A 26,831-nucleotide genomic window follows, 5' to 3' on the forward strand; every position below is an offset into this window, starting at 1 on the left:
CTAATCTCTCAGCAGATTCGGTGGGGCAAGGGGACTTAACGGTTGGTCACCAGTATCCATCGTCCGCCCCACGAATCCTGTTGTAGAACGAAAGGCTTCAAATCTTTCAAATCTAATCAGTCTGACACATTTCGGTCGATTTTAAGTAGGTGTGAAGTTGTCGGCAGGAGTGTACTACCTCCTGGTTTCTACCCGCACACTGTGGGGCGGACGATAGATACAGTCGACCAACATGAAGTCCCCTCCCCCAATCGAATCTACTTGGAGATCATTGTTATATGTTGTTACATGTAATACGTAAGAGATCACATTGCATGCTGTTTCTGTCGTTTGTCTAAAATTTGCAGCTTAAGGGTTAATTAAGTCAACTTGAGAATCCCTGGGATTTGAACGTCAGGCTGGGTTGCATGGGTCTACTGGGTCTCCTGAAGGAAAGTGTCCTGTAGGAATGGATGGTCAGGCTGAGGTAATTGGGTCTACTGGATCTGTGGAAATGGCCGGTGCTGCAGTTGTAGCTGCGTCTGGACGTCAATAACAAAATGGCCCAAATAAAGGTGAGACTTCACGGCGGTCTGTTACTACGGCATTCTTTCCCATTGCTAGGCGCGTTCTAAAAGGTATCGGGTTACAAGACGCTATTTTGGCCTATTTTGGACTACCCGTAAAATACTTGAAAATGAACAAAAAGGATTTAATGGTACATTTCGTCAAATTAAAATGAAATTATTGCCTTAACATCCTTTTAATATTAGCTGTTTATGTTAAATCATTGATTTTTCAAAATTTCGCTCCGAAAGACGATTTTTTCCGGGTTTCCGACCACAAGTCATGTCATGTTTTTAGGCAAACATCGTTTTAACCTGGCTACGTATATCACCCCAGATCCCCGATTTTTATATTTTTCGACGACTAGGAATAAGGTCAAAAATCGTGTTTTAGGGATTTTTTAATTTCTGATTTTAAGTCTAGTTTTTGTCGACATATTGGTGAAAAAATGATTATTTTTGACATTTTTCGCACTAAATTACCCATAATTCAAAATTGAGGCCATTTTTAAAAAATCCCTAAAACACGATTTTCGGGACAACCGTTACGGTCATTTTGGGCCGTAAATGGGGTATGTTTGACTCTCCATGCTTGCAGGTTAAAACGAGTTTTGCAGACATGTCATGTCCACCAAAAGTGTGCATTGCGTTATTCATACTGGTGTAAAGAATCATTACAGTATTCAAGGTCACCCAAGGATACGACAGTAGCTTCGCTACATGTTACATGTCCACAAAAAATGATAGCGGACATGTCCTGTCCAGGAAACTGTTTTTATCTATAGAAAGGTGTTGTTTTTTATCTGTTGCAAGGCACGGAGGCAGAAAGGCTTGTTTTGCCGCTTTATTGTAAATGACCGCAGGTGACCCCGAAATAGAACGCGAGTTCGATTCGAATTGCCCAGATCGAACACGATCGAACACAGTTCGGGTTCTATGACATGTGGGAACTTTGCAGCCCAGATTTTACCACCGTGCTTTTTTGTAATTCTCTCGTAAAGCTGCGACAATAAAGTTGGAATACAACTGTACGAGATAACTCATTAGTATAGTTAAGTCACGGAAAAATTTTTAAAAAGCGTGCCTATTACTTTTATAACAAATGGGGGGGGGGTATTGTTTTTGGTCCTCTGAGACCCAGCAAACTCGAGACACAATAATTGCTCGCGTTTGATGGCAGGTGTTAACAGTCCAAGGTGTTCCAGCGCGCATGAATACCCAGTGTAGTAGATGTGTACCCATGATGGCGGGACTAGCTCTTTTCTAAAATTTTTCTGGTTGATAACGATGCGTACAAAGACAGATAATATTGTTGGATACAGAAATAAAAAAAAAAAATCTGTTGGTTAAGATATAATTTTGTTTCCCCCAAAACAGGTTTATATTCTGAAAATTTTAAAATGAAGGAATCGGTCTCTAGGGTGGGTGCCTAGAATGTTGTCTGAACATTAGAAGTTAAACAGCCTGGACATTTCAATTTAGTCCAATCCCGGAAATTTCCTCAAACGATTTGTCACCCAAGATGAGACATGGATTCACCACTTTCACCCCGAATCAAAACAGCAGAGCAAATAATTGATGAAAAACGGTTCCCAGCCCCCCAAGCGAGTTTAACCGTTGAAAAGTTTTTTGCCTCTGTTTTCTCAGACAGTGAGGGGGTAATCACGATTAACTACCTGCAAAAGGGGCCAACCATCAATGGGGTGTACTGTACATGTGCACCAGAATTGCTACAGTTGGAGGCAACAATCACAGAGAAAAGGAGAGGACAGCTCATAGTGACGTGCTGACAATGTACCTGTCCACACAGCACAGGGGTCAGTGGCAGCAGCAAACGAATGTGGCTTTAATGTCTTACCCCACCCTTCCTATTTACCTGACCTACCACCTTGGACTTCTACCTGTTTCCTAAACTGAAGTCCCTCTTACGTGGTCAACGTTTTGATGGTGATGATGGTGTCATTGATGCGGTTGAGGCCTTTTAATAGCTCCAAACCACGGTGGTAAAATCTGGGCTGGAAAGTTCCCACATTTCATAGAATCCGAGGAAGTTACGGGTTTCGAGCAGGTGCAGTACGTTCTGCCGACGTGCTGCCGGCGTGATTGCTCTTTAACTTTGAGCTGTTTTATTTACTGGACGTGCCCCCCCACTCTGTTTTTCCAAATCACGCCGCAGTACTCAGTACGCTAAAACAGCTTGCTGACGGGTCAATGACCCGTTTTTCAGTGGGAGGGATGGGCGCCCTTGGAACGGCGACCAAAATTGGCGATTTCGGCGTTTTTACGGCCGCTAAAAGTGAAAATACGTTACCCCTACTATAGATAAATGATTTTCAAAACGCATCCATTATTAAACTACTAATGGATTATGGCAAAAGGGGTCATATATGTGGAGACAACACTCTAAGCTAAATATTTACGTTTGGCCAAAACAATGTGGTGAAATTTGAATCTGTAGGGACTAGCGGCATGGGGTAAACTCAACATTCTTGAAAAAACTTCATTAAAAGTCGTCCTTTAGGAATATGAAAAAATCCAAACGTAAAGTTTTTACTATGACTATTTTGCACATTTCTGAAAAAAATATTGTGACTTTTTACTGAAGCACTAGCCTGAAAATGCTATTTTTCTAAAAATGGGCGTTGCCTCATAACTATTGATTACGTCATCATGACGTCATAAACTTTTGCATAATTTATCATCTTGCAACAAGACACGTTGTGACAAAACTCCAAAGTCCATACTTAATTGCAACATGTACTTTTAGAACACCCCAAAAGTTCTCAGGGTAGGTTATTTAGTACCTTAATGATGGTTGTTTCTGCCACATAAATGTTCTAGTTTGAGACCAAATAAACATATTAGAGGTCGGAGTGCCCTGCGAATGTGTTTCTCATGGTATCAAAGTCAGGTAGATGACTTTTGACAACTATTATGACATAATTCCTATGTATTAACTCAAAGATAGCAAGCTCTATTACTTCCCTTCGAGCACAACGTGCCTTGCACTGCACAATTGCAACGCAAGGGGGAGCGTCCGATTCGCCTATTCTGTAATCTTGACGCAGATCTTTCGTTGGGAACGTCGTAACCAACTGGCAAGATAGTGTACAATAATTGAGTTCCGGGACATTTCATTCTTTATCACAATCTACGGAAAAAGGAGAACCCCCTCCAACAGAGAATGGAACAGTCATTGCCGTAGAAGAACGCCCCCTACCGGAAACGTGCAGAGTTGCAGGAAAACAGAACGGCGGTCCGTTATTTGAGAGCAAGAATTACAGTAACCGTGCATGGATAGATGAGTGATAATATAACAGCTGACGGCCTTTCATTTGAAGTAGTATAGTACTACTCATGTACTCAGCTGTTGTGTTACGCCGAAAGGCGGTTATACCGGCTATACAGATACAGCTGTCAAATACAATCTTGTTGTTGTAGGCATACCGTGCCGGTCTATCCTGGTCCCATCTATATGTACAAATGTATTAAAGGATCACCATTATGCTGAGAAATATTTTAAACATTAATTCCCTATATACAATCTAATGCAAAATCTTTTAGAACATATCCTAGGTTGCTTAGAATTATTGTTCCCTGAATTTTTTCACTATTGATCTGAAATAAGATTCTTCGGAATGAAAATAAACATTTTTAAAGCCCAAAACATGATTATTTGCATGCCTGTCCCTTGGCCATTGGATACAGCACAGTCGTAACACGTCCTTTCGAAGCCCGTCGTGGGTAGGGGGCGCCCGTGATCCATGTTTAAAGAGGCTGAAGGCTTTCTTTCTGATCAATACCCCCAGCACAGGGCAGAATGCCATTTAAATGAAAATTCTTTTGTTCATGAGTATTTGAAGTGCATTCTAGATATTCCCACAGCACAGAGAAATATCGAAGGGCATTCCAAGTGTATTCTAACAGCAGCGTGGTTGCGTTCTGAATATTCCTTCAGCATTCCTACAAAGTTCGAAACATTTTAAACGCATTCAAGGGACGACCAAAATGGGCTCGAGTATTTGGAATACGCCCGAAGTTTGAAGAATAGACAGGAAAAGTTTAATTCAGACAGCATCCCGGCTCACCCCGCCTTTAGTGCGATAGGGCTATAACTAGGGTTTCCCGAATGTGGCTCGATTTCGATACTTCTTCGTTCCGCCTGTTTCTGCTTGAGTCCTGATCCGGAATAAGTGTGAATGGGGCAAGGCCTACATAGCTTCATTTAGAACCTCTTTTTTTCATTTCATTTATTGTAAAAAGGGGGGGGTATAGGGTGGCCTAACGTTTCTGTCTCATCATACCAATTACAAGAAGTGATAAAATTCTAATTATAACATTATATTGTTCCATTGTATTATATAAACATACAAACGTACTAAAAAACTCTAATGTATTAATCACATTTTCCTTATACAGGGCTAACATTGCCTTCTTATTTTTCTGCATCGACGACCATCATAATCATCATCGCAAAAAATTAACAGCTTTCTTTAGTGCAGTGCCAAGGACGCATGGTACCTCCTATCTAAGGTTTACATTTCTCATGGTGTTTTTTTCACCCTTAGGTCAAAAATTCTAATTTAGTATAATGGATTGTCCTTCAAAAGTGTTTTGATCCACAGTAATGGGGTCCCATATTTGCCTAGTGCATATCTTGGTAGATGCTACGATTATGCTATGTCACTTGGCCCCCCGTATCGTGGCAGTGTCACACCATTGTGTACTAGAGATGTCACTCTGAACAAATGTCAATCATAAAGGCATTGTTAACAAGGCTTGTTTTCGCGATTCGTTCGCAGTGAGTCATATTTCTTTCGTGTAGAGATTCAACACATGCAGAGGACAGTTCTGTGACACGCGCACTGCTTACACACACAATAAGATGTGTGGAATTCTATCATCTAAGGAAATGGAAGGAAAACTTTTCAAAGACCACTTCTCATAGTCGCTGTTGTTGTCGCATTATGCTGCTTGTCTTATCAGCTTCCTGTCTAAATTGTGCAATCACTCGCTTTCCTTATCTTTCACTGCCGTGTCAAGAATGCTTTGAAGTTAGGGTGCATCAAATATAGCTTGGCCTTCATGAGAAAAAAACACATGTTATTCGTTAGGTATATTTAGACTGCCGGACCAACTGTTTCCATGGCCTTAGTGTGGTGAAGATCAGACTTTTTATCACATCAGAATAATCATGATTATTCCAAAGTCAGAGGCAAAAGCGTCACATTAGAATAGATTCTGAGATTATTACTGATGTCGATATTTATGTTGGGTTTCTTCTAAACTTGTCCTTTGTCTAATAGATCTCTCGAATCAGTGATACCACTGTCATACGTGTACATACTAGTAATTAGTCTAAAGGCTGACTCAAGAGCACACTTCAGACAACTGTTATTTTCTTTAAGAAATTACATTTTTACTGCTACAGAAACAATCAAACTTTCTGGAAAAGTTAGTTTGATATTAGATAGTAAGAAATTGAACAATGTACAATCCAGTAACTGACTTGTGCCCCTCCAAGTTGCCAAGACAATTACTTTTGTGGATTCAGAAAAAAAGAATCTACAGAACCAGAACAATCACTTCTGCCATTCATACTGCCTTTAAAGACGAACGACATAAAGATATAAAAAAACTGTTCAAGGCAGTAGACGTAAGAGTACATCTCGTCTGATATATATATACTAGTAGCTATAGTGTACCTTGGTGATAAAGCGAATAAGGTTCCATTATATGAGAACCTTTCTCTTAGATTTACCACTGGTGTAGGAATGCCCTTCCCCGCTTTTACTTTTTCCTCAACATTCTTTCGATCTGTTTGATTAATTCTAGTTTGTAACAAATATGTCTGCAGACACAATAATGGGGGAAGATATTTCAAGCCAACAGTACAATTGTTTGAACTACATTTCAGTTTGAGGCATTAGCAATACCCATGCCCAACATAAAAAATAAGAACTGTATATTTCGGGCCATCTAAAATTCCTACAACAAAAACATACAAACCATTGTTGTCTATGTTGTCTGCTGACTATTTTCCCGCTACAAGTATCTATCGTTATAACTCAAGCAACAATGACACAAAACAAGGGCTTTTTGGGTACTCATCCTGTTTATAGCAAACCTGCTGATTTTTTAAGCAACTAAAAATAGCTTAATTTACAGCTATATACTCGTACCACATAATAAATTTAAAAAAAAAACTATATACCAATATAGACCTATATATCTCATCTTTAGGGAGTTGGGTGGCAGGGATTACTTTTTAATAAAATGGACACCTTCCAGAGGTGGTTCTCTGGACCACTAGAACAACGTTTTCTCAACTCAGCAGAAATCCTATGTTCATAATTATCGACATTGTCTTGATAATACTTTTTCGTGGTCTTGTTCGACCCTAAGGACAAATATACATATATAATTATGTAAATTAGCACAATGGTCTGTCCTTCAAAAGTGTTTTTCCTCCACAAAAAATGGACCTTTAGTATTTGCCTAACGCATTTATTGATAGTTGTTGCGATCAGGGCATGTCGCCTGGTCCCTGCATCGTGCCAAAGTCCTAAGAAAATGCACTGTCACTTTGAACAAGTGTCGAAACGCAAAGTCCAATTCATATGGTCAGATGTTGTTGATTCATTTTGCCGCTTTTCTTATCAGCCTTCTGTCAGCCTCGCTGTTCTTATCTTTCACTGCAGTCTCAAGAATGCTTTCAAGATAGATTTGAATATTTGAAAAGAGGTTGGTGCAATTAACAAAGTAAACAGCATCGAACTCCCTTTTAGATACGGCTTTGAGTCTAAAGAGTATAAAGTGACACCAAAGGATGGGAAATACAGCGGCAGCAAGTTTTTAGAGATTACGTGAATGAGAGAAAAATGCCGCGCAACGTGTCAACTATCCAAAACAAGACAAATTTACTATGGAGATATGCTCCGACTAAATTGGGAGTGGAAATCACTTTTTAACAGAATGTCTAGGCAATCATATCCATGTAAAAATATAGTAATATGATAAATTGCTGCATACTGTAGCAAGTTAACGTTATGTATCATAAAAAAATTGCCAGGGGAAATTGTCTTTTACCTTTGCGCCATACAGCCCCGTATAGTCAATTAGCTGATTTGAATCGACAAAACACATAAATTAGAAGTCAAGATTTTTCTACGGTTAAATAGGTTCGTGATGGAAAACTTACTGTGCAGTGTGCACATGTTTAATTTTATAGTCATATTACTCGTACCTTCCCCTTGTCCGTATATGGCAGTGCTATGATAATTTTGCCACATTGTAAGATGCCGTCCAGAGTAAGGTTAAGCTTAGCGATAAGCTAAAAAGACCTCCCGAGGTGGTTTGCGATCGAAGCGCTTTCAATGCGATTTGGAGCGTTCGGACCACTTGAATCCGCCTTAGATGGAAAGTGGATCAAAAGCGGTTACAGCGTATTCATGTGAACGGGACCTTAATTTTGTCGCAAAGCTTTTTAAAGCTTAAAAGTTGCTTACGTCATCAAGCAAAGATCTGATATAATTAGCCCGTAGGCAGAACGTACTGCACCTGCGCAAAACCCGTAATGTATTGTGCATAACACTTCGGCAAAACGTCTCATATAGGGTTGTATTCGCGTATGTAAGACTAACATCCCAACTGTATATTCCATATATTGTGTTTGAAAAGATATCGTCTGCAACAGACAAAATTCTGATCCAACTAAAACCGTGAAAAATCAGACAAGCGCATTACGTTCTACCGACGTGCTGATATAATTTACCCACGAAATTTTTTTTGCAATTAATGCTATAATGACGAAATTTTGATTTAGCGTAGCGAATCATTACTGACAGCATGAGACACAAATATCTAGAAAAAAAGATTTTTCCCTTATTAAAGTTGACTTTACGTTACTACGGATCGTCAACGCTAGATACAAGTATTGTTTGTAGAATTGTATGGCTTAACTGCCCGTTCTCTAATTATCACAATAATCAATCGAGATCTATATTTGTTTTTACTATTTCGTCCGTACACAAGTTGGAGAAAGGTCACTAATCATAGATACTTACTTACACAAACACTTGAGTATTCTCTACATGCGCACACATTTTTTTTATTATTTTAACGCCACAAATAAATACTCAGGTTGTCAGTATTCAACTATAACATATTTTTATATTGATGATTTTGTACTAGTGAAAAGGATATAAAACCATACCCTTTTGTTACTTTTGACGTCAATTTGTGTATTACTAAAATGTATTGACATACATTGTACACAGAAAACAATTCTTGTTGGAATGGTCAGAAATCGGGTCAGCCAGAATACTTTAATTTCAAATTTCCGTCCAACTTGTACTTGTACGTAGATAAATTGGTAGGTAGATAAACCGATTTCTCACCAGTTACTTGTGCTATTATTTGAATACCTAAAGTAACCACAGCATTGCTTTGAACTAGCCCATTCACAAACACTTGTGTTAAGGACCGGTTTACATAACCCACGTAGTCGGACTAGTAGCACCCATGTAATTTATGATCTGCAGAAACTTGGATATTATGTCGGATTAATCACAGTTTGACTGAGAATGGGGTAGGTCCTGAGCCCTCGTTACACCAGGTAGGCCTCCCACAACACTCTTTTAAGGTGCACGGTTTCTTCCCATGTGTACAACTTAGGATCAAACTAAGAGGTAAGGGAGAGACAACGAAAAAAGTAGTGTTAATAGCAAACGTTATTCTCACTACAATCTTAGTACAAAATTCTTCTAAAAATGTACACTCTCGTATACTCTATTGTGTAGCTATTATAAGCCTTGTTTAGATATCGATGTTCCTACAAATCGTTTTTGTACATACCTTTATTAGCCAATCATTAACCTACACGATAAATGCAGCGCAAAAAAATGGGGTGGAGAATATCCTGCTATAGATAGTCAGTTACACAAGTTACTATGGAAGGTGTAATTGTAACCAAATAGGGGCATATTTGGAAACTTTTAATGATTATGCTGCAACTGCCTTGTGAACAAATGTTTATTCTGTGCACACTCATGGCTTCTACGTAACCGTCAAAACAATATATGAGAGACATTCTCTCGCTCTCGGCGTTATATTTCTACAAATAGTCCACCTCAATTTCGTTTAGACGGTACGTAACTTTAACTTTGCAAACTTTCTGTAAGTAATCCACTAAGTTCACAATAACGTTTACCCGAGCAATCGACTTCTTAAGCTTACTTTTGGAAGCCTATACAGGATAAAAATCTTGATCTGTCAATGGCCACTTCGCTGACGAAACAAATTAGACGAATTCGACAACAGTGTGCCATTATACTTTGGTGTAAACGTTATGTAAGTTGATTCTACATTCAATCACAGGTTCAGTTCAATCTGCCAGGTTTGGTCAAAGTGCTCGCTCAGGAGTGTAGAAAATCTATCGTGGTGAACGCTCTGGAATGAGAAGTGAGATCTTCGGCTTGGACGTCTATCTCTGTTTTACCAAAAGTAAACTTAATCTCGATAGCGCGTTCCTTCCCGCCACATGTATCTGGCATATCAACGTGAACTCGACCACAGATGTCCATTCCATCATCTGTGGTGAAACTTGGGTTCTTTTCACTCGTGCAAAACAGATAGACAGTGGCACCCTCTTGATTGTCTCTCATTGCTCTGAATTCCATGCTTTTCGACTCATTCAAGACGACAACGTCATCTACCTCTAACAATTTGTTGAAGATATCTGTGCAGAGTGTAAGCCCGTGAGCAACGACTTTTTTCTCTAGTGGATGGACCCCCTCTTTGAACTCTGTCGTGGACCTGACCCCGTAGGTGCGAGGACTTACCCTTTCCTGAATGGCGTCCGGATTTCGTCCGAACAAAACTGCCCCCTTGATAACAGCTAGACTTGCCTCTTCAGGGACTAAGACTCGAACTTCACTACTTGAAACCGCATCCGTGATAGCCTTTACCAACAATGGTGAATCACTAAAACCACCCACCAGAAAAATGGTTTTGATGTTGCTCAACTTAGGATTGGCCAGAAGTGATTGAATGTGGGACACTATTTGTGCCAGGACAGGTTGAAACAAACTCTGCACGACTTCTTTAGACATTCGGAGTACACCACTCGAAAACCTAACTCCTTCTACGTTGGCACTTGATACTATGTCAGCAATGTTTTGGGGTGACGTGTTCTTAAGAAAAGAAACAAAGCCGTAATTGAGGTGGACATTTGCATCAGTAGCCGACCTTTTCCTCATTTCAAACTCTGCCATGAGTTGGACGTTTTCTTGTGGATACTTATTCCTGTAGTGTTTTATGAATTCTTGGCCAAATATGCGGTCTAAAAGATCGTTAAAATTCGAGTCTACATTAGTGCCACCCCACGGACCGCCTGTTGGACGATGTAGTTCTCTCACAGACCCGTCATCCCGTATTTCGTGCACTGTCACGTCCACGGTGCCCCCTGTATTGTGGCAAGAAGGTAACAAAAATTCCGTCAATATAGCCTGGTACATTTACTCGGTAGTAAGATTTACTCATATTCTTATCTAACCAATAAAGAAATAGATACATAACTTTAGAGGTCAATATTTAAAAAAAAACAGCGAGCTAATTACTATTGTCATACAGACAACGACACTCCTTTCTGCATAACTAGATATTTGGTATCAATCTACATCCAAAATGACAATCTATGTAATTATCAAGTTATTTAGTGCATACTTTTCAGGGCTCAAAATGTTCAATTTTGCTGGGTCGACCAGTGGGCAAGCTAATCCGAAAGTTAGGTTGCCAATTGATATTTCAGGTTACCACAGTTACAATGCTTTAATGAACATCAATCGTTAGCTATTATGTGTAAAATGAAATTGCCCATGATTTGTTTATTAAAAAATACGTACTCAAGTTCACCTGTGTATTCGGCTATTCCAAGATCAGGGTGCACCAATGACACCCTGCACTCTCATATCATTATATCATTCTCACTAAATATTCATTTTACTCTACTGAATAAAAAAAAAAACAATACTATCAAAATACACGTATATTTTCCGGATAATCCTAAAGCTTTTTGGTCTAGATAGATGTTCTAAACATCATGATAGGACCAACTCTATGCCCAAAATTGCCATAAAATTTACGTTATACTGTTGCACTTCTAAAATAAGCTATATGGTAAGTTCTGACAAAAACCTGGGCAGTATGTTATCAAGACTGTCTCATTTTAATATGTTTTTTTCTGAAAACTAGATTATAATTTCAAAAATGGTCTTTCCTATAGTGCCGTAACAATATGTATTACACCTTATCAAAAATGCATTTTTTTACACTTTATGGCAAAATATCTCCTTGTACCCCCAAAATTGTGATAGGACTGGCTATTTTGCATAGTATGGTATATCTATATGTGACACAGAATACTAGCATGTGTCTTTATTTTGCTCATATTTTTGGGTTGAAATACCAAATGGCTTTGAGTCGCATGCTTGTTCTGTCCGGGGAGACGTGTAGTGTCCGTACAAAAGTAAAAGATGGCCCAATATTTGGAATATAAATACCATAGGTACATGCAAACTCAATATTCTGAAACATTAAAAGATGGTGGCCTAATGACAGAAGCCACTTTGATAATGGTTGTAAATAAACAAAATGACAGTCATAAATTACGATGTTGTTGTGTCTGTAGAGATTGCATACCAGATAAGAAAAATATGTGTAATAACATGTTCTATAACAATGGTGTAATTGTCATTTTAGTTTTGTAACTTCATTTCACACTGGTAACAAGTCATTGGCGGTTACGAGAACGATCGCGAGTTTTGAGTTATATGCCAAATGAACTGCAGGGTCCTGTAGTGTCCGTATAGTGCCATTGTAAAGTAATGCAAGGAGCGCAACTTTAAAACCGCTCTTCGCTATAAAATATTAAAAAAAAACATAATGCATGGTATCACTTGTAGTACAAGTTTCTGTAATGAAAGTGGGCATTTTTTAAACTTGAAAAATTGGCCGAAGTGCAACACCCTGGTACACCCTGATCTTGGAATAGCCGATATATAGATAGAACTATGCAAAGAACATTGGAATATACAAGGTGGTAATACAGGATTTTAAAAAAAAGATAACTTGCGCGCCGGGCAACCTGGCGTCTTCCACAAAAACCATGACTTGCGTGGTGAGATTTCGCGAGTGGGTATTTCGAACTCTATTTTTCGAAGAATTTATTACCTCCACAGTCGACGACCATGTAACGGTCTTGTGGGTCCATCTGGAGTGATGTTGGGCACGACGTGTTTCCTCTGAAGTGGGAAACGGGCAGTTGTCGGCAGAACAGAGAGGCCGCTTCAGGCTCCAACGCAACGAGTAGGTGATTTTTATAGTTCCTGGAAACAATGCCCGCCTGAGATACAAACAAAATACAAAGCGGTTGTTTCATTTTCTCATTTGTAAAGTGGAGGATTGTTTACTCCGTGAAAAAGATCACACCATATAAAGCTTTCAAAGTGTTCTCACATTGCAACAAAAGCCATAAACACTGTTTATTAATGGCCAGCATTAAATGAAATACATGTTTTCAAACCACATCCATATCACATTTGAATGAACATTCAGAGCTGTGGCGCCCTCTTATATGACGATTGCTGTAAAAGAGAGCAAAAACGGTAGAGAGATGTAAGTTCTTTGTAGTAAAGCTGTTATGTATATCAATACAGACATACCTTATATGCTGCTTCCCTCATGAAGTGTTTGGCAGCATCGTTCCATATAGCGGGGACAGTGATGACCCATCTGATGTTTTCTGCCTTGGTGACGAGGCCAGAAGATACCTTTACCGCGTTTCGCAGGTGATTGCTGAGGAATTTCAGAGCATGGGCGAAGACTTCCAATGCAGGCAACGTCATCCCATTTGTAGCCGTGAGGGGGATGTCCTTTTTAATTTCCTGTAGGTATGGTAATCGCAATAAATATAGAATAGATAATAACTGCCCCTCAACACAAACTCAATATTAGAGGTACTAGAGGTATATCTTCAACTATCTCTATTATTTTTCTGCCTTGCAGTTGTAATTTGTGATTGTATTTTACTACTCGTAGGCGTTCAGAATGTTATATCAACGTTTAGCTATACGTACTTTGCTTTAAATTATATATATATATAGAAGGCATCTTACCCCGTGGCTAGCATGTAGTTTCATCTTGAAGTTCTCGAAAAAGTAGTGGGACTTGTCCTTTTCATTTTCCGTCAGGACGGCGTACCTTTCCACCGCCTCAAATCCGAATGCGACGAATTCCCTGTTAGGGCCGAGGAGAACACTAGTGGGGGCTTTATATGACTGAAAGCCAAGGTTCTGGCCCCAATTTTTGTTGAGATAAATCGGTACATCTTTTTTTTCATCGTTCAGACATGAGAAGGCATACCCACTAAATGTTGTCCCAAAGTCTATCGCAGCAACTAGCAGAACGTTTAGCAAATTTGATTTGTCAGCCATCAGACAAGACGGGTTGCTTGTTACATCAGGTGCTGAAGAGTTGAGAGCGCATTATAATTTTACTTAAACCGTCAGGCGCATGCGCTAATTTGGTAGACCTATGATTATGGGCTTGATCGTAACCCTGATTAAGATATTTGAAAAAAACAAATTCGCAGCTGGTTGTATTCTGCAAATATGTTTGGCCTACACGAGTAAAACAACAAGTCACACAGGAGTATTAGACCATTATTCAATGCTGAGGTGGGTGTCCAAAACAAATAGTAGTCTAGTCAAGAATAAAATTAGTTCACGGCCAACATGGCAAATAAGAAGTAAGTAGTCTCAGGTGATTTTCGCTAATCAGTCACCGACAAAATATGACAGGTTCCATGGCACATTTACATGTAATCTAGACGATGCTGGTTTAGGTGCAAGCCACTTTACTGTGCCTGTTATTATTAGACTAGATAAAAAAGGTCAGTCAGCAAGAATTGATTTTTAAACTTTTAATCATATTGTTTTTGACAAGATTTTCTATAAATGCCAACTGTGGGGCATTTCATTCTTATTCAGAAAAAAAAACAACTTAATATTAACGCATTAAGTTTACTGCGGAATTTATAACGATATATAAAAACAAAAATTATATAACACGATACCACAACAATGATGAAACTATGCAATGTTTTATTTATACATATGGGTTACATTCTTCTTCTCTCGTCTTCCGACATTTGTAAACGAATTTACGAGTTTTTCTATCATACATCGTAGTTATTAACATGTCATCCTGGTCTGACTCTATGGTATTAACTAGATTATTACCTCATTGTACAGTGGAAATTCCAGGATGCAAGTTGACTTCCTTGTCTAGGCTGCTCGTATCACAAACTATACAGTTTGCGTGTATCTACCAGCATTTAATCTGCAGTGGGCCGGGTGGTCGCTAATCCTTGGCTTAGTCGTTGTTCCTTGATCTCTAAAGTTTCTCATACTCGTATCAAGTTTTTTTTTCTCTCATCCATTTGCTTATTCCCTTGATAATTTCAAAGTTCCCACTATTCATGAGTTAAAGTAAAAGACTGCCTGTTGATATACTCCTTACAAATTTTGTCTCATACTTATTAAAACTGTAGTTTCCTACCTTAAGATTTTAAGCAGCTAGACCTGTTCATTACAAGGTAACATGTTTAATGGTAGATGTAATGTACATTTTGTTATTGTCTAAATGTAAAATATATGGTTGCATTTGTATTCCGATGAATTTTGTCCAAACCCGTTATCCACATGTGGTATCTACGCTATCGGCTACTGACGAATCGGTAAATATCCTTTTCCTTTAGCTGTAATATATTCCTATCTTCAGCCTGCCCTGATGAAGGCGCGCAAACAGGCCAGGAAATATTGCATATATTATGATACTGTAAGACAACAATGTTGATTGGAAGCCGTGATAGAAATTTGGAAGGAAACATGTGCGCCTTACGTAACAGAAAGCCTGTCGTTTGTGGCTCGTTAACAATCAAGGCATTAAAATGTTCCCCTTTCACATCATCCATACCTGAGAGTTTGTTCAAAAGACGTACTTATATAGAACAAGCTTTTACTACAAAATCACCCAATAAAATCGGCTAACATAAACTCAGTCTACCTCTGGCTACCGTGGTGGTAACATGGGTAGGGACCTTGCTACACATGTACAGTATGACAGTGAACAAGACAAGTTTCTCTCCAGGACATTCTAAAATGAACAAACAACAGATGAGGAATTGAGGTACTGTTGTAAGAAATTAGTCTCAGCTAATCCAGAATGTAAGGACAACAGTGGCTGGTCAAGCCCTGTTTGGGGGTGTCAGAGCCTTTGTCAGACATTGGATTGCAGTTACTTGTATGGTTCTAGCAGAGCTCCACTCTACACGTATACTGTTTTCTTAGCTTTAGACTACCAAATGGACACAACAATTAGAAGACATGTTTCTAACACTTACTGTCAATACAAATTGAGCCGTGAGGACTTTTCAAGTTACAAATATAGATAATGTGTCTACAATTAGATACTTTTGATACGGCTGTTTATAAACTTGAAATTTGAACACAAAGTTGATTTCTCAGAGACTGGAAGCTGTGGATAGTACTTTCTCCATTATGTAACTTAGTTACAATCGTCTGTACCATTCTGCATAGTTTGGTCAGGTTACTTTCAACCAGTAAGGCAAAATGTTTGAATATGATCGCCAGTTATTATGCTAATCTGTCCCTGCCATTGTTTTTGGTGACTGGACCTTGTAGGATGTTTATTAGTTTATGTGGTTATGGGGGTCAATTCACTATTAAAGCTGCTGGAAGAGCCACAGTGGGGGCTACTACATTGTGTGTAGACCCTGGGCACACACAGTTAGTTTTTTTTAAACTTTTTAAATAAATCTATACAAGCTTCCTTTTAGGCTACGTTATTTCTCATAAATGATTGTACCGCGTCTATTAGCACCGTATGTCGTCGTTCAGGAAATGTATCCCCACGTTTGCTTTCGACTGTGTAGTTAGATCTACAGCTTTAACTTCAATTTCTGTGTCGCCGAAAAAGAAGGTTACTTCTATTGGTCTGTCTGTGCCTCCGGTGGTGTCGGGCATGTCTAGCTCGGTGATCCCCAGTTTCTGTACACCTGGAGCGGAAGTGACATGCGCGTCGTTGTCAAATGAGCCGTACACGATGATATCGGCTTTTGTTTGGTCGGGACGCAGAGGATAGAAGACATGTTTCATGCCAGTCCCCACAACAACAGGTTGGCCAGCTTCCACAAACTTGTGAAAAGCATTCATACAAACTTTGTCTACCTTCTTACCCCCTTTGTGTAGCTTACGGTTGTACGGAGACGCACATTCGATGCCGTATGATCTGGGACTAATTCGCTCGCTGATCACGTAGGGAGTGTGGCCAAACTTAACGGCCCCTTTCACCACGGCCAAACTGGCATCATTCGGGACCAAAACACGGACACGGCTAGAAAACCTTTTTTTGAAGGCTTGTTGGAGCAAGGGAGACTCACTGAAGCCACCCACAAGGAAAAAATATGCCACATTTGACAGGTTTTCGTCATGCAACAGCTTTTCCAAATGATTCATGATATTGTCTACCACTTCTTTGAACAGCTCTCGCATCTTTTCATCTCCTAGACAAAGAAACCCATTGGAGAAACGCACCCCGTCTACGTTACATTTATCAATCGACTCCTTCACATCCCCACCCTTCATACGTCTGTGGAATTCATTGAAGTGATAGTGAATAGGGAAATTGACAGACCCAGATACTGACGTATTGGAACGTTTTTTCGTCTCAAAAGATTCCATCCACTGTTGCCACTCGGACGGATGAGACGATCGGTAGTCGTCAATAAACGTTTTACCAAATACCAATTCTATCAAAGCAACGAATTGCTCGTCAACCTGGGTCCCTCCCCATGCACCCCCTGTTGCGGCATAGACCTCTTTAACTTTGTTGTCCGGTCGGACCTCATGTGTGGTGATGTCAACAGTTCCACCTGAAAAAAAGTCGAGAGACTGTAAGAAACAGACGACGAGGACAACTCAAATCCATGCGTATTATAACTGTTCTCCTGTGGACATATCACAGCTACACATATTATGTATCAAATATTTAAAATAGATGTTATGTTCTATGTCATGAGTTATCATACTGGTAGTTACAATAGGCTCAACTCTCTTGTATGATTCAAGCGTCTCTTTCTGTCGAATTATACGGCTTAAAGTTTCGTACGGCACATAGGGCTAGTAAAATGCACATTTTGTCAGTTTCATACCACTACAGTGACATTTTTGGTTTCTGATAGACAAAACACCTACCTCCACAGTCGACGACCATGTAACGCGTGCCGGGCGGCATGTTTAGCTTGTCGCTGCCGTCTCCACTCTGTCCCACAAACTGGTTCACAGGCAGCTCCCGGCAGAACAGGGAAGCACTCTCAGGTTCCAGCGCAATGACTAGTTGTTGCGGGTTTGTTTTGGACACTATGTTTGCCTGTTGAGAGAAAGAAGATTTCGTTTCAGTCATTTTTGCTCGGTGCTTCTATATCTGTGCTTACAAAGTCGGCAGATAATGCTTTGAGTTGGATAACTGGTTTAGCATAGGATGGGACCAGCACAGAAAATAATACCATTCTTTCCTGCGTCTTTTAATAGAACGTGATACACGGAAGGTGGTTAGATCAAATGTACTGACAAGCGTCAAAAGAAAGTCGAACATGTTAAATCAGCATTTCAACCATAATATTACATACTCAGCATGTGCTACTTTTAAGACGGTAGGTGGTAACTTCCGTATTTAGTACACGGGTTAATAACATACATTGTAGGCAGCCTCCCTCATGAACTGTTTGGCTGCATCGTTCCAGATGGCGGGAACAGTGATGACCCAGCGGATGTCTCTGTCTCCGATATGCATTGTGCTGGAGACTTTACCTATCTCATCCATCATGTGTTGTTTAAGGTAGCACAGGGCATGTGAGAACACGGACATGGCTGGCAACGTTTTCCCGTTAAGTGCTGTCAGGTAGACACTTCTGTCCAGGTCCTGGAAATGAGTATTGATGCTTTTATTTCTGCATGCTAGTACGTTTTACTCAACAAAATGTTGAAGTTTAAACGCTTAAGTAGCGCAAAAAGAAAATGCACATAAAGGTTGTAACTGCAGTTGCATTTGAATTAAAACAAATGATACCTGATATGAAGAATGCAGCCGCATCTTGAAACGATCAAAAAAGTAGTAGTCCTTGTCCTCATTTTCCTCAAGTAAGGTCGTGTACTTTGTAATTGCGTCGAAGCCAAAAGCAACGAATTTTTTCTCTGGAGACAGAAGTACCGACGTTGGTGTTTTGTATGACTGAAAGCCCACATTTTCGCCCCAGTTTTTATTCATGATGATATCCTCTGGTGAGGACATTAAGGAAAAAGCATATCCGCTATAAGTTGTGCCAAAGTCAATGGCAGCAACCATAAGATATGTCTTGTTCATTGGGGAGGCCATGGTGGAATGTGAAAGGCTTTGCAGCCGACGGTTTTTGCTTGTCGTCAGCCTTTCACCCTAAGAACGATGCGCATGCGCCTAAACTTCAAATGAAATGACACAATAAAACAAAAGCCGCTGGAACAGTTTATAACTGTTTACAAAGTTCGTTATATCAATAAAATCATAGAAATCATTGAAATCACACAGAACTGACATTTTCCTTGAGCAAAACCTTTACATGCTATCCTTTTATTGGACTTTAACTTCAGTCTTTCAATCCGAATATATCCCCCTTTCTAGTTCGAACTGAGCAAAACTAGTTGTACGGAAATGTATCTATACACGTTTTGCTTTCTATAACTTTCAATTGTTGAATCTTTCATCTAAGAGGTCGAGGTTGGTGAAGTGTTCTGCAATGATTCTCAAACACCATGCGATAAAAAGATATCATTTGTAAATGTTCAGTCATTTTTATTGTGTAGTTATCATAGATACAGTTTCTATTTGCAGTAAGCAATCGGAAATTGTCACGGATTTTGATGAATACCTTTATTGTACATTTTTGCACATGTACATAGGTCACAGCAACAGAAACATGCTTTACAAACACATACAACTTAGCATATATCATACAAAATAGAATGGAATGACAGAATATACTAAAGACTTGTCATTTCGAATTCTGGAAATAGTATGAATGGAACGTTCAGTTAAAGTTGGATTATTAAAACACAGGAATATAATATTTGTCTAATATTCGTTTATCTGTTGGACATTTACTTTATGCATAACAAAAAAAGCAATGTTTCTTTTACTATCATCTAAGCAAAGGATATCGAATTCACAATGTGTAGCAGTTGGTTCTTAGCTTTGTGACGGCGGATCTGTGGCGCAAAGTGAACAGACTAAGTATATTTTACAAATAACGGCTAACGAAACAACTGGCATTGAATAGATAAATCTTCATTGCATGTTCTTGCCCATGAGGCTGAATGCACACATTAGGGTATGAGTAACATGATACATAGGATACAAGGATAACAGAATAACGTAAGAGTCTTGGAAACTGCTGGGAAGAACATTCTATCTAACGTAGGTCTTGAAGACGTCTGTCTTTTTAAAGAAATTGGAGATAAATTCACATAGCTTTTTCTATTTTGTGGTCATTACTGGTAGAGAAGAGATGACTAAATATCTCTTTCTTTGTTCCTCTTATACACAGTTTTGTTTACGTGGATATTTCTAAATATATCACGTTCGGCGTCATACAATTTACACTCAAGTACAAAATGTATTTCATCTTCTACGTTACAGAGTTACAAACCTTACAGAGACTATTTTCTACAGGAGTTCGGTTATGTCTGTTGTATGTGTATGTCTATGTGTTAAATTATGGTCACTAATTCGTAGTTTTGACATGGTTCGGTGATGTTCGGAATTTGGAATAACTGTATTTGTTCACGTACTCGTACAACCAGACTCGATCTCAATTGTAGCTTTACTTTCCTCCTAGCAAACGGATAGTGGCTTTATTACACGTAACAGTGCCGTGTACTTACGAAAACAGATACGGGCAAATTGCCATTTGTAACTAATAGCTTAATGCAAAGTAACTAAAATTTCATTTTCGGAACATCAGAAATTCCCTTCCCTACCCGAAAACAACCTGACCAAACCAGTATATATGATTTGGTTACAAAGTAATTGGGGTTTGGTGGTATTTCTAGAGTTTCTCCTGAAAAGCACAGTATGTATGACACAAATATCTCTTGTGTTTTACAACAAAACTGTGCTATGTGCTAGATACATAGTGAGTCATTTAGATTTGACTGGCCTGGATGCCTCTTCATTTTTGCTTCTACAATGTGACTTGGGCATTTATTATTTTGTATTATTCTGTTTATTGAAAGCAAACAGTAATTCTTTTCATATTACACGTTCATTTTTCCGAAAAAGGCAAAAACATTTATAGTACAGTCGACCATCTTCGGCCGTATTTAATTTGTTGACCCGCAAATTTTAAAACCAAATCGTATTTTTGGCCTGAAAATTCACCCTGTGACATTAGACTGGCCCGGGCGATGGATTTGAATAACACAAATATATAGAAAAATATACTAGGTAAATCCCCTATGAGATTGCACCACATTTTGTACGCGGATAAGGTACCAGACAATTCTCTTAATAGTACTAATAAAATAGTCACGTCTATTCTAATATGTTCGCTGTTTGGTGTACTGAGGATAATTTCATCCGTAAAATCAACTAAGTGGGCCTAACAAGATCAGAACAAATTCTTTACTTCTTCATGGAAGAAGAGTCTTTTGTTAACATATTTGATTTTGTAAACAATTTTTCAATGTAGGTTAATGTAGCAAAATTATAAGAAGCACCATTTCATTATTTGGAAAGATAACGTTAACAATAAGCAGCGGTCAAGCTGGCGTTGTTGCTGCATACTATATACATGTCAGAAAGCATAGCGCAAGTTTAACTAAGGGGCCAAATTAGTGAGTTAACAGGAAGCTCTACCGAGGCTCGTCGAAGCAACCTTGCCACAAACACGACTGTTGCTGAAATAACTTTGGGCTTTGTTGACTTTGTAAAAATCGTGTGGCATACGGAAGAGCATTTTGAGACTTTCGTACTGGTAACATAGCTTTAGTCAACATTTTGCCTGATTTTTTTAAGAGAAAGAAGGTCTAAAATCTTCCCAGATTATTTACTGAATGTCAGTCGCTACAGGTGACCCCAAAAATTGCCTTTTAGAAAATCGCTGAAATTGGGCTAGGTTTCGGTAACAGGTGATTTTATAATATGCAATAAAAGTCATTGTCATCATAATTGGAATATGACGCAAGGTGTAAATTTATGATTCGAAAGACAAAACATCGCATAAGACGTTAAAGTTCTCTATCTTTAAAATTCGTCAAGCGTACTGTCAATACGATAATAGAGTGATACATGACGCATAGTTGAAATGGCTTGTAAAAAAATGGCGACTGAATTAAATGTACACAAGATGGGAAATTATGCTTTAAGATGCTTACTTTCATAGCCCCGTTGAAATACATTCGAGGATACTACGGATTGGATGGACCTACGGTGGGCTAAACTAATCCCTTTGGGTGGGCCAAGCGAATTTTTCGGTAAGAGGTATACTCGTCAGCGTGTTTCTGTAAGGAAACTGCTCTAGTCATGGCGGGGGCATGATGTTCTTGTCACTAATCCATTTCCTTCCACAGCCGTTTTCATGACATATTTTGAAATCTATATTTCAATTAATGTCAGAAGACACTATCCGATCCATTTCGCAAACGTTAAGGGTGTTATATCTTCCTTGAAATCTAGCGTTTGTTTGCTTTCTTTTTATTTCTAGATCAGGAGTGGGTACGGCCAGTAATTCGGATCCAAATGATATTTTACGGAAAGCTAGCTAATCAAGTCAGTGTAACAGTAAGGGTTACTTGTATGTCAAGCCGTCTTAATCAATGTTTAACTAAGCTGTCGCACTACAGCTCTGACATTGACAACGTTGCATTTCAGTGTGTTCAGTGTCAATTAAGAAAGGCCAAGAAGATGTTGAATTTAATCCTGCAGAAAGTCCACTTTCGTAGACGCCCTCTCACCGCTTCCCAAGGCAAAGGCATCAACCTTTATTTCAGTTTCAGAGAAGGTGATTGTAGCCTTGACATCACGGGTAATGCCAGATAGAGGGGGCGGTAAACCTACGACGACATACCCGCATTTGGTGACACCCTCTTCATCACAATACTCCACCTCTTTTTCATTAGTTACGAAGATTTCAATGCCCATGGTTCGTTGGAGCCGTCTGGCTGGAGAAAAGATATGCTCTGACACTTCTCCCACTTCCACTAACTGACCTGCCTCAACGAACTTTGAAAACACACGAGTACACTTCAATTCTCCGTCAATTCGTTCCGCTAGCCTAAGTGGGTGGTAGCCTCTGACAAATGGCCTACAGACAGACGTTCCGTAGGTATACTTTGATCTCCTGGCTGCTATTGAAGTAGGGTTGTGGCCAAACATTACTGCACCTTTGATTATGGACAGACCACATCCGTCGGGAACAAGCACACTGCATACACTCTCGAATTTCTCTTTGACTGCATGCTGCAGTATGGGTGATTCGGAGAAGCCACCAGCCATGAATATGTACTTGAGAGGCATAATGCCTTTCTTTTTCACCAACGTATCGAGATGACTCAATATTGAATCAATAGCTGGTTTGAAAAACGATTTCATCAGTGAGTGGCTCATTCGAATCAACCCATTTGAGAAGGCGACCTGTGGTGAACCATATTGCTTTATAGCCTGCTGCACGGTGCGACCCCCCGTATGTTTGGGGTAAAACTGGAAAAAGTTGTACCCTAAGTGGACAGCCACTACCCCAGCATCATCAGATGTATGGGGACTAGTGGACCTCTTTTTGGTTTCGAATTCGTTAAGGAGATTGAGATGCTCATTTGGGTGCGCTACTTTGTACCGGGCCATTAGGTCTGCACCAAAGATAGCGTCCAGTAGTTTGAGAAACTGCTCGTCCACCTTCGTGCCGCCCCAGTTTCCTCCCGATGCAGTAGACACCTCCTTGGCTTTGTTGTTTTCGCTGACTTCGTGTACAGCAATGTCCACAGTTCCACCTGTAATGGAAATACATGTATATGCGTAATTAGACAGCATCACAGTATGTAATATCAAGCACAGTTTTTGGACTTTCCACGTGTGTGTGTGTGTGTGTGTGTGTGTGTGTGTGTTGTGTGTGTGTGTGTGTGTGTGTGTGTGTGTAAGTGTGTGTGCGTTGACGTGTGTTTGTGCATGTGTTTGATTAACATTTCTTTCTACTACTTTGATAGCGAGAAAATGTAAGACCAATTCAAATAACTTTGCAATTACTTACCACCACAGTCTACGATCATGTACCGGTCTCCCTTTTCCACTTCTACGAGCTGGTTGTCCGTTGCGTCGTGACAACAGAATATCCCCGCTGCCTCTGGCTCCAGTGCGATCAGTAGTTGCCCATCATTATCTTCACTGGCTATTCCAGCCTGGAAAGATACGAATTTTGATAATTTGAAAATACGAAACTTGAGGGACGGCCCTGTATAGGATATTTATAGGATGATTTGATGATAGGATACTTAGTTTGATCCTGTTAAGACACCTCATGGGTCTTTTTTGTGGATCTTAATAAATAAATAAGTAAATAAAAGAATGATATTAACAGGGGAATGCAATAAAACTGTTGTTGGACGTCAGTAGTGAATCAATTTTTGTTTTCTTTCTTTCATTTCTTTCGAGATATAACTAAGATATAGAGAGAAGCATTTCTTTGTAGAGTTCGATAAATATTCTAAGTGCACACTGCTGATATATCACTTATCATCATAATGATAATGTGACGTTACGATATTGCGTGACTTATGTTACCATTATCTTATTCGATATGTTCAGAAAAGTGAATGTCTCAAACATGAAAACTGTTAGCATCACAGAAAAATGACAGGTAGACACTCATAGTGTTAAAAATGTGTACCATTAGTTATGTACGCCAAAAAGCAGTTACTCAAGCAACTGGATATGTTTTTTTTTAAATTCTAACGTTAACAGAGAATGGAAAAAGGCTCTCGCTACACACGCGTAGGTATGAAAGAGGAATTTATGTAATATATATTCCTCTTGTATCACAAAATTTAGAGCACTAAGATGTCAGCAGACACTGGAGTTTTGTTTTCCCTTATATCAAAGACTGGAGAGTGATTTCTGCGTTGCAGACCGTTCAGACTGATATACATGATCTGATATTACACCTGTTTTGTCTGCGCATGTAACAGAACCTGAATTTCACTACAGAAAAAACACGTATAAATGTGTCAACAATGTGTTGGAGCTAACCTTGTACGCGGCCTGCCTCATAAACTGTTTCGCACTGTCGTCCCAGATGGCGGGAACAGTCAGGACCCAGCAGATGTCGTCATCCTCTAACTCGTTCTCTGACGAAACTGTCAGCTTGATGGCCCTCAGCATGTGGTCCTTCAAGTACCTCATGGCGTGGGCGAAAATGTCGATGGCTGGTAGCCGTTTTCCATTTGCATCTTTGATTGTTGTGTCCTTTGTCAACTTCTGAGAAACATAATGAAAAATGATACACACTTAATCATCGTCTTAAACTTCACTCACCAACACATGCGTAGTTTAGTGGATTGGTTCAGTGGGTATGGGATTCAAACATAAAGTCATCCGTGCATAAGAAATGAAAAAAAAAGGTTTCACTTATAAAAATTATTACTTTGTTTCTGAGGTAAAGTGCGAAGTTAATAAAATAAAACTGTGATAACACCATACTTTAATTTCGTTGCCACCTGGATGAAGCTTCTTACCTTCTCTGTATATAGTTCCATCTTAAAACGATGGAAGTAGAAGTGCCTCGTAGCGTCACTCTGCTCAAGATCAGCATACATACTGGAAGCTTCGGACCCAAACGCCTTAAACTCTCCTTTAGGATTGAGGAGCACCGAGGTTTCAGTTTTGTGGGCTAGAAACCCCGATTCACTACCCCAGTTTTTATTCATGATGATATTATCCTTGCTAGAGGTGAACGAAAAGGCATAGCCACTGAACGTGGTCCCAAAATCAATGGCGGCTACAAGGAGACATTTTCGCCTCTCCATGCGAGCACGGATCTCTTCCAGCTCTCCTACAACTTCTAGAAATTGTAGGAATCGACGGAGATGTAAGGATTCGGCCATTTCGGTACCTTTTGTCCTCCCAGCCGTAAAGATTAAAGTCTTAATGATTAATTACTTTGCGGACTCAGTGTTTTAGATTGTGAGGGCCCGAAAAACAAAGGCGCACGCTCCCTCTCAGCCAATAGGCATGTATCTGCAGCTACGGCGAACGACATTGGACATGCGCTAGCTTTTGTTTGTCAATGTCTGTTGCTTGCACCGGAAAATTGCATTGTTTTAGAAGGAGATCAATTAATTTAACAAATGCCTGTCACGGCACAATAGGGCCAATATACATGGAAGGCCTTTTGAAAGAATCAACAAAGCGTCTTCATTACATGTATACACAGAATGAAATATGCATGCATTGTGTTGGTTTTTCTACTTCTAGAATAGTTTTTCTTTTCTGGTTACGTTTAGAATGATCAAGGAGCTTCAACGTCCTCGGAATGATACAGCTGAGGATGGCTGTATTTCTCTAATATTGTATTATTATCTAATGTGTGATACAAGATATAATGTGTTCCTTAGCATTTACTGCGCCTCATGGTCTTCCTAATAGCACGTTACAGGATTCAGTATTTCCAACAAAATAGTTTGTGGATATTTGCCTACTATTATATATTCAAACACAGTGCATTTCATCATCGATAAGGTCAATTCATCCCAAAATAAAAAGTTTAATCAGAAAGCAGGAAAACAGAAATTATAATAAACATGTAATTAATAAAACGATATGTTACCCTCCTATGAAATGCAATTTGATCCTGCACTCCCGGCCAGTCCCGGGCGAGCGAAATCATTGGTTGTGGGCGCGATCACTGTGGCACAGGACGTTGTTACTATACCAGCGAGTCCCGTCTAATATAACAGGGTAAGTTGTCTGACGATTTTGAGATTCGGTGTTGTCCTGGCGATCAGCGTCAAACAAAATCGACAGAAGATTGTTAACAGTGTGTGCTACATTTGGGCGAGCTATATTCCTGCTCTGTAACTCCGGCTTCTTGACGACTGTAATGTTTTTTTTTATTTATTTATTTAT

General features: G+C 39.4%; 3 protein-coding genes across 3 annotated transcripts; all 3 read right to left on the reverse strand.

The window, feature by feature from the left end:
- Window positions 1–9,794: 9,794 nt before the first annotated feature.
- LOC109468209 (heat shock 70 kDa protein 12A-like) lies at window positions 9,795–14,038 on the reverse strand. Its single transcript, XM_019766464.1, has 4 exons — window positions 13,721–14,038; window positions 13,268–13,489; window positions 12,777–12,948; window positions 9,795–11,010 (listed from the first exon to the last, which is right to left on the reverse strand). The coding sequence occupies exons 1-4, from the start codon at window positions 14,036–14,038 to the stop codon at window positions 9,962–9,964; spliced, it is 1,761 nt and encodes a 586-aa protein (XP_019622023.1). The 3' UTR covers window positions 9,795–9,961.
- Window positions 14,039–16,501: 2,463 nt separating this feature from the next.
- On the reverse strand, window positions 16,502–19,061 carry LOC109468198 (heat shock 70 kDa protein 12A-like). Its single transcript, XM_019766454.1, has 4 exons — window positions 18,756–19,061; window positions 18,384–18,608; window positions 17,882–18,056; window positions 16,502–17,559 (listed from the first exon to the last, which is right to left on the reverse strand). The coding sequence occupies exons 1-4, from the start codon at window positions 19,059–19,061 to the stop codon at window positions 16,502–16,504; spliced, it is 1,764 nt and encodes a 587-aa protein (XP_019622013.1).
- A 3,570-nt stretch (window positions 19,062–22,631) lies between these two features.
- On the reverse strand, window positions 22,632–25,732 carry LOC109468199 (heat shock 70 kDa protein 12A-like). The gene is made up of 4 exons (XM_019766455.1): window positions 25,442–25,732; window positions 24,957–25,184; window positions 23,962–24,109; window positions 22,632–23,704 (listed from the first exon to the last, which is right to left on the reverse strand). The coding sequence occupies exons 1-4, from the start codon at window positions 25,730–25,732 to the stop codon at window positions 22,632–22,634; spliced, it is 1,740 nt and encodes a 579-aa protein (XP_019622014.1).
- Between the last annotated feature and the right edge of the window lie 1,099 nt (window positions 25,733–26,831).

The sequence above is a fragment of the Branchiostoma belcheri genome, unplaced genomic scaffold, assembly GCF_001625305.1.
Source record: "Branchiostoma belcheri isolate BF01 breed outbred unplaced genomic scaffold, Haploidv18h27 scaffold195, whole genome shotgun sequence".
NCBI classification, from domain to species: domain Eukaryota; kingdom Metazoa; phylum Chordata; class Leptocardii; order Amphioxiformes; family Branchiostomatidae; genus Branchiostoma; species Branchiostoma belcheri.